This window comes from Marmota marmota, unplaced genomic scaffold (assembly GCF_001458135.2).
Source record: "Marmota marmota marmota unplaced genomic scaffold, marMar, whole genome shotgun sequence".
Classification (NCBI taxonomy): domain Eukaryota; kingdom Metazoa; phylum Chordata; class Mammalia; order Rodentia; family Sciuridae; genus Marmota; species Marmota marmota.
In genome coordinates, this window is record NW_025999869.1 from 16235204 (window position 1) to 16247876 (window position 12673).

The 12673-nt window shown below is 42.0% G+C and overlaps 1 protein-coding gene across 1 annotated transcript in view; it reads right to left on the reverse strand.

The window, feature by feature from the left end:
- Window positions 1–12673, reverse strand: part of Itk (IL2 inducible T cell kinase) — a 65535-nt gene that overhangs the window by 7954 nt on the left and 44908 nt on the right. Inside the window, exons 9-15 of the mRNA XM_015492675.2 lie at window positions 8707–8789; window positions 6693–6826; window positions 6244–6318; window positions 4222–4393; window positions 3565–3781; window positions 2606–2670; window positions 2398–2516 (exon numbers count right to left, since the gene is read on the reverse strand). Of these exons, the coding sequence (XP_015348161.1) occupies window positions 2398–2516; window positions 2606–2670; window positions 3565–3781; window positions 4222–4393; window positions 6244–6318; window positions 6693–6826; window positions 8707–8789 (865 nt within the window). The remainder of the gene's footprint in view (window positions 1–2397; window positions 2517–2605; window positions 2671–3564; window positions 3782–4221; window positions 4394–6243; window positions 6319–6692; window positions 6827–8706; window positions 8790–12673) is intronic.

The following is a 12673-nucleotide window of genomic DNA, read 5'->3' on the forward strand; positions in this document are numbered from 1 at the left end:
TATATATAAAGTATAAAGTCACCCTCAGGCTAAGTGTATAAAATGCATATGAAACAAATAAATTTGTGTTTAGATTTGGGTTCATCTTCAAGAAAACTCATTATGTATATGAAAATATTCCAAAATCTGAAATTTGAAACACTTTTGGTCCCAAGTACTTTAAATGAGGATACTCAACCTGTACTATATAAACTAGGAAAAACACATGTTCAGGTTGTCTGTTTTTGACTTCTGATTTAATCCCATTTGCCCTTCTGCCCTCTGTAGAATGGCCATACCCAACCAGGGCTTTATATCATACTAATATAACCACAGGCCACCGGAACCAGAAGGAGCTTACATATCACCTAACCTAGTGTTTTCAAGATGAGTTCTAGAAACTTGAGGCAGAAATTCCCAAAGTGTGAGCCCCCAACACCTGAATAAGGATCATCTCAGAAGCTTGTTAAAATGGCCAGCTCAGAGTCCTTGGCTAAGAGAATTCAGGGGCTCCCCAGAGGTGCCTGAGGAGTTGGAAGTGCTGAGCCATAAAGAAGACTGTTCAGCACCCTGAGATGCCAGAATTTCTCATGAGATTTCTTTTGAAAGCATAGCGTTGCTGCTAAGGCAGGACTTGGAAACTATTGCTTAATACAAATGTTCTAATGTGTAGATGAGAAAACTGAGTGAAGCTCAAAGAGGTTACTTAACTTGCTCAAAATAGTCTGGCTAATTAGGGCAAAAATTGTATTTAATGACAAAGTGCAAAGGGCTGGGGCAGGCAGGAAGCTCAGCCCATCCAGGTCTCTGCTGCTCAGGCTTGCCACCCCAGTTTTCTCACACTTTTCTTCACTGAACCATTTATACTCTGTACCCATCCATCAACCTTATTTCTGGACGCTCTTTAGATAACCCATCACAGGGAGGGAGCATTTCAGCCTAACCCTCTAATTAGAAAATGTAGCAGAAAATTCCCAGGCGACACCCTGTGGATGAATAAGAGTCAGAAGATGAAGGTGCCAGTGTGGTCATTGCTTCAAACATCTCTTTGTGTGGCCCCAGCTTGGCACAGTGTGATCAGCTTTGTCATCTACAGAGAAATGGCCATATATTAGCCTTATCCTTCCTAGTTATATGCTCTGGGCAGAGAAGAGTCTCCAAGAATGAAGTCAGGACAACTTCTTCCAAGTTCATTCTATAACTTCAACCTGCTTAACAAAGTAGCAGCTAAAACTACTGAATAGTGATTTGCTTTAATGCAGAAATCAAAAGGACTAATAATTAACAAACTACTCAGTGCTCAGAATTAGACATTCTATAATGCTAAAGGTTTTAAAACTGGTACTTTCCTTAGACATTTAATCAGCCAGGATCCCCCTTGTTTCTATGATTAGTAAATTCTTAGCAAGCCCTTGGTGCAGAATGGCAAGACCACTCTGAACAGTTCCTATCCAAAAGATAATCCTTACTTTAATCCAAATTGAAGAGATCATCTGGTGTAGTTTTGTGCACATCTTTAGTATGCACTAACCTTGACTTGATTTGACATGACAAATTCAGGAAGAACATTTAGCTTTTCCCACTACACTGGCTTCATTCATTTATTCGTGCCCATTTACACTTTTTAGAAATTCAAATTCCTTACTATGACCTGCAATTTCATTGTGTTCTGTTCTTCCAAGAAATCATTACCCCCTGCTTTGGGGACATATTCAGCTGTTGCACTTGCTGGGCTTTCTGTCAGAGACACTGCTCCCTGGTCCTTTAAATTGTGACAGTTTTCTCTCATCATGTAACTTTTTGCTCAAGAGTCAGCCTTCACAGAGCCCTTCCCCAGAGCATACTAGCTAATGCAGATCTATCCCATTATTGTTTTATTTTATTTGTAGCACTTATTAACCCCTATTTTACTAATTCTTGTATCTCTTAGCTTCTTTATGTTACTGTTGTTTCCTCACCTCCCTAAAATTTGGCTTCTATCTTATGCACCATTACAGCCTGTGCACCAAATTAGCCCCTGGTTAATGGCAGATTACTCAAAAAATTGTTGTTGAATGAATAAAATACTTATTGAGGTTAAGTGTGGTGGTATAATATTGGACAAAACATAGTCCCTGCCTTCAAGAAATTTATATTCTAATCTCCTGAGTCTTTTGGCTTTTGACCAAGTAGTAGCTGCTACCAGAATTTTGCTTTTCACTTTGTTTTTCTCTCTCTGCCATTTCAAAAATTTCTAGGAGCAAATACAATAATAAGGGCTCTTTCATATATTTCTGGGCTGTTCTTACATAGGCCTTCAGTGGGATTCCCTCAACATACAGGGATCAGGGCAGGTAGAGTTATCTACATCTGACTAAGGAAATAGCTGGTCTCCCACAGTCCTAGATCACATGGGGGTGGGGCCTGGATGACACTTACCAAATGACCACACATCTGACTTGCTGCTATAGCGACTGAAAGAAAACACTTCTGGGGAAGCCCACTTCACTGGGAATTTGGTACCTGTGGAACTGGTGTATTGATCATCAAGGACGAACCTGAGAAGAGCACAGAATAGAGAGATCAGAATGTTCAGGGGCCTCAGTACTACTGCTGACATTGTGCAAGTACCATGTCCCTGTGTTACCTTGTCATCCCAAAATCGGACACCTTGATGACTTGGTTTTCTCCCACCAAACAATTTCGGGCAGCCTGGAGAAGAGATGGGCCAACAAAAGAGAAAAGAGAACTGTTGGTGGCTAGACAGTAATCCAGGAGTTTCCCATCATCAGTCTGTGCCTTTCTGTGGTATGTTGTAAGAGGGCATGGAGGAGCTCAAATGTTAATTAAGCTTCACAAGCACCTGCTGCAAGTTTGCTAGAAAGTTAATCCTTTAACAGGATGAGCAGGCTTGTCTTCACTTCTGGATTCTAAGAAATCCACAGTGTTGTCTAACCAAAGATAGGTTCCACCTGATACCAAACCCATGTGAAAGAAAATATTGACACCAGGGATGATATGAAGAAACTGTTTCCTATGTGCTTAGTATAAGAAGTTTTTGAGGTTGTTGATCATCTTAAAGTTATTCCTTAATAGGGAGAAACAGACGGCTGCACTGGAAGAACCCTTGGAGACTGAAGACTCCAGTGAGTTTCAAACTTGAAATCACATGGGGAAACACATGAATATTCCTGAGCCCCCAAAACCAGAGATTCTGACGTGGCCTAGGGTTATTCTAATGTTATTCTGGTAGATGGTGGATAACACTTTAAGAAAAACTGTGCTTGTCCATTTCCCTCATTTTACCAGGACAAAACTAAGGCAAAGAAGATCAGAAGGAGTGGTCATTAGCTCCATTTTGGAAGCATGCAAAATGAAACTCAGAGAGCATAAACTATAGGAAGGCGGGGATTAGAGCCCACATCTGTCCTCATGAAACACTTTTCTATAGGACCAGTGGATGGAGAAAGGAAGAAGCTGAGAGAGGAAGGGAGGTGATCTGTGACCTGTCATTTATTAATACATTCTCAGTCTTGCTAACCCTACATTTCAATGGGATGTGCCCTTCACCCTGCACCTGCTGGTGTTGGCCATGCATGCTCTTACCAAATCTCTGTGGATGACACACTCCTTTTCCAGGTAGGCCATGCCTTCACACACATCCAGGCACATGCCAAGCAAGGTTCCTGCTGCAAAGAGTCCCCTCTGGCTGCGCAAGTAATCCGACAGGCAGCCATGCTCCATGAACTCAAACACAAGGCAGATAGGGGCCTGCTCCAGGCACACTCCATGGAGCTGAACCAGTTTGGGGTGGGAGAGTTTCCTGGAGACAAAAGACAAGGATAAGAGCCAAAATCCAGTATCCCAAAGTGCCAAACCTTCTGTTGCTGAATTGTCACCTTGTCTGACTCTTGGTTTTGAAAATAGAATCCATACCCTCCCCCCAAAAGAAATATGTCAGTGGAGCCAAGACCTGAAGGATAACATGGAGTCAGGGTATGTGTGGACATGAATAGAGGCCAGCATAACTGGCATGTTATGGAGCAGAGGGGAGACGGGGAGAAGATTGGGAGGTGTGCAGGGTCAGACCATGGCAGACCTTGGAGACCATGTGAGGCAGTTCATTTTATTTGCGGTGCAGTGGGAAGCCACTGCCAGAGTTTGAGAAGGTAGGCGGTATGATGTAGTGTCAGAGGGGTTTGAAAGAACACAGCCCAGGGCATGCTTCACAGGGTGTCTGCAGGTGCTTCTTTTACCACTCACATCATGACTTCAGCCTCCTCTATGAAGTCCTCTTCTGACATCGCCCCTTCCTGAATGGTTTTGATAGCTACCTTGTCCTTGTTGAGCCAGTAGCCAAGATGCACCAACCCAAACTGTCCACTGCCAATCTCCTGCACAAAAGTGAGCTCCGAGGGATGGATTACCCATTTCCCTGAAGAGAGAGAGGAGGGTGGCACTTGATTTTTAGGGCAAATAATAAGGAACAGGGGCTACCAGAGAACATCATAGCTCTACCTAGAACTTTAGCTTATGTATAATATAACTCAAAGATAGCACATGGTATAAATCCTAGCCTTAGAACTATTATAGCTAATTACCCTTTATCCCAAATAGTAGCATAGAATATACATTTAAAACTATTAAAAATGCATAGGTGGCAGTAACATGGAAAGAAGAAGATTTGCAATAATGAAGCTATAAAGAAAAATACATAAATGGATTATTGCAAAGTCCCAGCCATTTCCTAAAATGTTTTTCACATAGAACAAATTTCATTTGCATTTATCACTCATCATCCATTCACCCATCGAAAGCATCTGCTATGTTCACAGCACACTGCTAAGCTTTAGGCAGAATGTCAGTGAAAGAGGGGATTCAGAGGGGCCTTCTACAGAGGCACAAGCTGGCACAGTGACTGGCACATGGCAGGCTCTCAATAAATGTTCAGTAAGCAAACAAAAGGATCGTAGCCTCAGTTTTCCTAAGGAGTAGGCTGACCAGATGATCTCTGAGATCCCAACCAGCATGGACACTTTAGGATTCTATAGTTACCAGAATAGCATGGTTTTCATAAGGAGGATAGAGAAGTATTATCCTATACCAATGTTTTTTCTAATACCATAAACAGCCAGATCTCCACCTCTTGGAGGCAGAGACTCCATAGCAAATAGTATGGAGTATCTACTGTGAACCAGACATGCTGCTGGTTAGGAATGAAGAGTCCACAGCAGAGTTTCTCAAAGTACCCCTGGGCTCCTGTGTCAAAGTCACCTAGAACACTTTTTAAAATGCAGACCCCAGACACCCACTCTCAGGGAGCATGTTGTGCTAAGTGTTGCCTAGGGTTCAGGAAGTCAACATTTTGAATAAGTGTTCCAGAAGATTTTGATGCACATTAAAGTTTGAGAACCACCAATCTAGGAGATACAAAATGAAGATTAGACCAACTGCTTCCTCAAGTAACACACAGTTTGGACCAAGAGATACACACTCAGATGCCTTCAGGTTTCAGGCAGATAATCCCAAACGGGTGAAGAAGTTACAGCGGACAGGAGGGGAATCATTGTAGGGTCTGCTACATTAGAGTGCATACTCTGTTAAAGGTATAATATTGTTTTGCCGGGTGGGGGTTGTGACTCAGTGGTGGAGTGCTTGCCTAGTGAGTGTGGGGCACTGGGTTCAATCCTCAGCACCAGATAAAAAATATGTAGGGGCTGGGGTTGTGGTTCAGTGGTTAGAGTGCTTGCCTAGCATGTGTGGGGCACTGGGTTCAATTCTCAGCACCAGATATAAATAAATAAATACAATAAAGGTCCATCAACATCTAATTTTTTTTTTCAAAAATTAAAAAATATGTAAATAAAATACATTTAAAAATATTTTTTAAAAAATTCTTTATTTGTTTGGTTTTGGTGCTGGGATCAACTCTAGAGCCTGGTGTGTGCTACCACCAAGCTATACTCTCAGTTCTAAAAAACTTTTAATACTGCATGCAGAAAGATCAAAGTTCTTGCAAAATAAACATTCATTGATGGACTCAGTAAAACCAAAGGATATTGATTTGATCTAGATGAATGTTCTGTCAGACAATCACTCCTCCAACACACACTGCAAAGTTCAAATGTTCATTAGTGCTGCTGTCTACACATATACAATATAGCTGTTTGGATGGTCATTTGAAGTCTGGGGTACAGTTAGGCTCATGGGAAGTCCACTTAGAATTTTCCCCAGACCTTTCAAGTTGTAGCTCAAAGGCCCAACATTCCCAATGGTGCTACTCACCATATCTCAGCCCTGCTGTGACAGGAGCTTTCTGCTTCCAGGAACAAACTGGATACCGGAGTCGGGTGACCAGGCCTAGGTCAATTGAAAAGCCAAAGGCAATGGTTAGAACTTTGCTCTAGCAATTTTCTAAGTTAAATCACAACAGAAAAAATCTGATGCGAGAGCTACTTTTATTTTAGAAAAAAAAAAAAAAAAACCCCAAAGTCCAGTTGCTGATATTGCATCCTGAGAAGATTCACAACACAGTTGGGTGGGGGTGAAATTTATGATTTCCATAGTAGAGTTTGCTCATGAAACGTGTGAGATGAATCAAATACTCAGCATCCTTTTAAAATTGTGTATTCAGTTATTATTTATGGCCAGCTCATCTGGCATGGAGAAACCAGGTAGCGCTCTTGTCACTTCTAAGTTTGGGTCCCTCTCTGGCTCTGCCTGCTAGCACTTACCTCCTCCGTTGTGTTGGTGATAATTGATGAGGAGAGGGATGGAGTCAAACACGTACTTCTCAGCCACATAGTACCGCTTGGGGTTGTCATTTGTTTCTTTGATGTGATAATGCTTTATACAGGGGTTGTTCTCACTTTAAACAAATCAAACACAGAAGCAATGTTGAGACACCAAGTGTCTACTGGCATCCCTTTCTTATTGTTTTTGTTTCCTAACTTCTCACAAGGATGGCAGATACAGTGTTTCAACTTGTGTATACCCTTGACAGATTGGTCCTGGTGCCCCCAGTGTTGTGCTAAAATGTACTCTGGGGCTGCGCCTAGATCCTATTGGCAACAGCATTGGATGGATTGATTGTTTCTTTCACAGCTTCAAAGTGGAGGACTGGTGATATAGATGTCATTAGCTGACTGTCAACAGTGTCTGTTGACAAAGCCTCTCTGGCCCCTTAACTTTTGTGTGTGTGTGGCGGGGGTACCAGGGATTGAACTCAGGGGCACTCAACCACTGAGCCACATCCCAGTCCTATTTTGTATTTTATTTAGAGACAGGGTCTCACTGAGTTGCTTAGTGCTTTACCGTTGTTGAGGCTGACTTTGAACTTGACATTCTCCTGTCTCAGCCTCCCTCAGCTGCTGGATTACAGGAGTGTACCAATGTACACTGCTCTGGCCCCTTAACTTTTATTTGACTTTGAGCAGAAGAATTGACAGAGTAGGCCTGGCTCCCATCCTAAGAAAGTCCTGCTTGCAGAGTTAGCCCTTGGCAGGTATTTGGAAATTCAGGAGGGCTCTCGCCATTCTCTAACCTGCTGAGGGTGGCAGGATATGACTAAAATATGTACTACAGTGTGGCTTATGCAGAATGTAAGCTCTCCTTCTGGAAGTCTGGGATTTTGGTATATGCTAGGCACAGGGTGCCTACTTAAATTGCCTCAAATAAAATCCTGGGTGCTGAGTCTCTCCTGGATCCTCTGGTGGGCCATACTTCACCACATTGCAACAACTCCTTGCTGGAGAAACAAAGCATATCCTGTGTGACCCCACTGGGAGAAGATCTTGAAAGCTGTGTTTGGTGTTCTCCGGACTTGGCTCTATGTGCCTCTCCCTTGTCTGACTTTGCCTTCTATCCGTCTGCTATGTTAAATCTTAATAAATGTTGTCTAGCAGTATTGCAGGGGGTGTCTTCCTAGTGAATCAATGAACCCCAACACAGACTTGACCTCTCATTTCTGTCCAGCATATCTTATGGACTTTCAGGCCTCTGACTTCCAATAAACATCCCTAGGACACTTTGAAGATTATTTTTCTATTAATGTTTATTGCATTTTTGGTTATTGCCAAAGTGCTTAGCAATTTTCTAACTAGAAGAGGATTTGAGACCTAGATAAGCTCTTAGACATCATTTTACAAAGAAGGAGACTGGCGAGGGTGGGGGGCAGCTAAGCAGTGAGTGTCTTGCAGTCAGTTTGGCTGGAGCATGAAGAGGGTTTGCCCTGTCAGCCCCGTTGGCATAGGTGCTTTTTGAGCTTTGGTTTCTTCTGTGTGAAGTGAGCTTGGCAGTTTCTGCCTTCAGGGATTCTCAGGATTGAAATGGTCTGTCAAGTTCCTGGCACTTGGTAAGGCCTCAATAAATGTGGAGAGTTTTATTAGAAGATCCAGAATTGGAATTCACATATTTTTGCTTTTGGTTGGAAATTATCTTTTCTGTTACTCTGTGTATTAAATAATATATTCATCAAATGCAAATATTTCATTTCTTTAAGAGCTCTGCTAATGGCAGAGCTAACCAGGGGAGTACCAGGGGTCCAGCCAAAGCTCTGTCCCTTTCTAACTCTCTTCAGTTCTGTTCCTGGCCCCTTTGGCCTTGGTTCTCCTAGAGAGAACAGGGGAAGCTGCACAATTTCTAGTGGACCTCTACCTGTGACTTTGCTCTATATTACCCCACACCTGAAGTGTCTCTCCCTATTCTGAAGTGTCTCTCCTATTCTTCTGAGCAGAGACAGCACCGTACCTCACAATAGCCTTGGTGAAAACAGAGAGCGTGTATGTTCCCGGAGTCCTGGAATCTCGGACCATGAAGGCTCCTTCTTTGCCCTAGAATGTGTTAAAGGATAGAAGGTCAGTGATCTCTGGAAGCCAGGCTCAGCCATGCAGCTCCATTTTCTTGATTATGGAAGGAGGAAGAACTATTCAGAACAGAGCAGACTTTCAGTAACAATGGCTACTATTTCTTGACCCTCCATGAATCAAAGACTATGCTAGGACTGACATTAGTGGTGAATAAAACAGACACAAGCTCTGCCTTCTGAGGGCTCACTACCTACCAGACTCTGCAGGTAATTTCCAACCCTCACCACAACACTGCAGTCTAGACATTATTATCTTCTAGTCCCAAGGAGGACATCAAGTGCCAGAAAGCTGAGTTGGCTTTCCCATGACCCACAACTAGTAAGTGTCAAAGTTACTTATTTATTCATTCATTCATTTATTTTGGGTACCAGGGATTGCGGCTAAGTGGTTAAGCATCCACGGGTGCTTAACCACTGAGCCACATTCTCAGGCCTTTTTTAAAAAAAAATGTTTTGAGACAGGGTCTTGCTAAGTTGCTTAGGGCTGCACTAAATTTCTGAGGCTGGTTTTGAACTTGTGATCCTCCTTTGTCAGCCTCCCAAGCCTCTGGGATTATAGGCATGTGCCACCATCCAGCTAAAGAGTTGGGATTTAAATTGTGGTACATCAGCCTGTTCTACTGCTCCATAAGGCCTCCATCAAATGGATGTTTGGTGCCACTTCCTCAGTCCTTCATAAGGGAATAAAACTACCTCTCCTGGAAGCTCCATCAGTTCCTTAATGGGAATATATTTCCCAGACCACTTCCAGTGTACTGATTTTGCTGAAGGGCAGAAAGAATTTAAATTCCTGGCTTCATGAAAGAGGTGGGGAGAAGGGAGTGCCTGAGAATAAGCCTTTCATCACTCTGACAATTTTGCTAGCAGTAATAAAATTAAGCACAAGCAAATGGATATGCCAGTGTATTCATTGCTGGTTGGGATTTTAAAATCTGAATATTCATTGCTGGTTGGGATTTTAAAATCTGAATTTCATTATAAGTACTTCATGCCTAACATTATGCTCCTACCCAGCTAAAACTCTGCATTGGTAACATTTGCAAAGCCTATTATGACTCACTTAGACATGATGAGAGTTGTGAGAGAAGGTTAGAGTTACACTAGGGTCTGGTGCAAACAGCATAGCATGTAGTACACAGAGTAAAGTAGACACAACACAAACCAACACAAACCCCTCCATCCTCCACTCCCAAGGTGCATGCACAAACACTTGAGAACCACTGACCTAATTCAGCTCCCTAAACCATGTGTCCCAAACTTTGTTCATTATTTCAACCAGCTGAAAAACTTAAAGCACAGAGGAGCAACATAACATAACAGCAAATAGTTGAGCAGCTCCCTGCCTACACCTATGTGCCCAGACCTCCAGCATGCTCACCTTGGCACCTGAACTTTTAAAATTCTTATATTTTGCAGTGTAACTTTATGAACCATGGAGTTTGGTGCTTACTAACTTCCCTGAACAACCATACTCTCTTTATACCAGTCACACCAGCAGTCCCTGACTCCCAAAATTGTGCTGATAGTTACAAAGTTTGTCCTTATGCTTGTACAGAGGTATACTCTGCTTTTGGTAACTTGACTAGAACCCTGCAGGAGGACAGACGTGGGGTGGGGGACAATTGGTCCTTGTATCATTGTATATTCATGCCAAACCTATAGATTCCCACATGAACTCTGGGTATGAGTACTCAAAGTCAGAATTCTGAAACTCCCAAGCTCCTCTGCTGAAGTCTCTCAGTAGACTATTTTGGAATGGGAAGCTCAGACTTGCTCTCTGCTTTTCATTTGTAGCCTTCCTTTTCTAAGGCAGTGAGCTTGGGCTGCCCTCACTGCTGCCTGAAAGCAGGGGAAGAATTGAGGGAAATAAGAAAGTTACTACCTTTCTTTTTCCTAAGGTAATCTAGTATTTCGTCTTTCTCACACATTGAGTTTATTTTAATTATTCTTTTTTAATGTTCATGTATTTTAATAAGGATTTATTAAGTGATGGGAAAGACTGCTATAGACAATAAGGTACACATCTAACAAACTTAAAATCAAGTAGATGAAAATCTTTTAAATGAAAATACATGAACCTGTTAAAACAAATTGTGAGAGTTTAAATGAGGAAGAAATCACAGGGCAGATGGAAAAGTATTTGTTGACTAAATTAATTACAATACAATGAAAATTAAGGACTAAGGTTTGTGTATTATTCTGCATGTCAGTTTTTTTTTTAAATTCAAAAGAATGAGTTATAAACCTTTGGAAAACACTAATGCCATCCTGCTTACATCATCAGACTCCTTTGTGGAACTATTCTCTATGATGTGCTCTGTGCCAGCCCTGGGGCATGATAAGAGGAGTCCTAACCAAATTCTTATATTTTTTCTCTCACATAGGAATGTAGAATGTAAATTGTTTATCCAATGAATTGTTAAAGACTCTTTTAACTTATGTTTTAAAATCATACTTTTAAAAATTTATTTTTCAAAGATTTTTATCCCTTTTAGGTCAATAGTTTTGTTCAGTTTCTGAAGTAGTGGGACATCAAAATCTCCAGTTTAGTTCATTTGTTTAAAAAATATCTTCTGAGGCATAAATTACATGCCACAACATTCATGCCACAAATACATGCCATTTTAAGTGTATAAATGGTTTTTAGTAAATTTCCAGAGTTGTGCAACCATCACTATAATCTAAGGTTAGACCGCTTTTATCATTCCAAAGAAATCTTGGTCCCATCTGCATGTCTTTCACAAAGTCTAAATTCTGACTATAGATTTGTCTATTCAAGACATTTTGTATAAACGGAATCATATAATATGCTGTCTTGTGTGGGCTTCTTTCACTTAGCATGTTGTTTTTAGGGTTTATCTAAGTAGTAGCAGACAATGGTAGGTCACTTCTTCTTCTGACTAAATAATATCCTGTTGTATGGATATACCACATTTGTTTATCCATTCATCAGTTGATAGGCATTGACTGCCGTGAATAGAGAATTTGTCTAAATTTTTTTGCTCCACCTTGTTTTGGGGTATTATCCATGTCTTGCAGGTAGCTACAGCTTGTGCTCAATTTTTTCTCTTTTGCAAATAGCTTTTGCTCTTGACTTATTATAATGCAATAGGTTAAACTCAAGACAGAAAAAAATCACACTCTGAGCAGAAGCAGACTGTATCTGAATTGTAACTTTTTCTAAAGGGGAAGACACATAGACTAAAAAGATCAGACATTTCTCAAGTATCTGTGAACAGAGGTTATGTGAACATCTCTCCCATCTAATTAAGAAGAGTTCTTATTGATGTCATTATTCTTCCAAAAAAGCCAGTGGTTTTTTTGTTTGTTTGCTTTTTTTTTTTTTGGAGAAAAATTTGTAATTGCATTAGAGCTCAGCTGTTAAGAAGAAATGTTCCATAGGCCCTGGAAAAAGGAGAGGTAATGTTTGCAGTTGCTCTGCTGAGCATGGAAGGTTCACCTTCTTTTAAACATATTTTTTCGGCGCTGGCAAGGTAGAGAGAACTGTGACCATCCACAGAGCAGGCCCAGCGGCCTGCTGAGAGGCAGAGCCGCCCCCCACCCCCAGCGCCTGCCAGGTAGGCAGAAAAGGCCCAGTGGCCCACGGCTGAACAGAGCTTCCAATCACTCCTGCAAGGTAGGCGGGCCTGCGACCCACCAGCAGAAGAGGAGCAGCTGCCTGCTGAGAGGCAGAGCCGCCCCCTCCCCCTGCGCTGGCAAGGTAGAGGAAACTGTGACCATCCACAGAGCAGGCCCAGCGGCCTGCTGAGGGGCAGAGCCGCCCCCCACCCCCAGTGCCTGCCAGGTAGGCGGAACGGTGACCACCGGCAGAAAAGGCCCAGTGGCCCA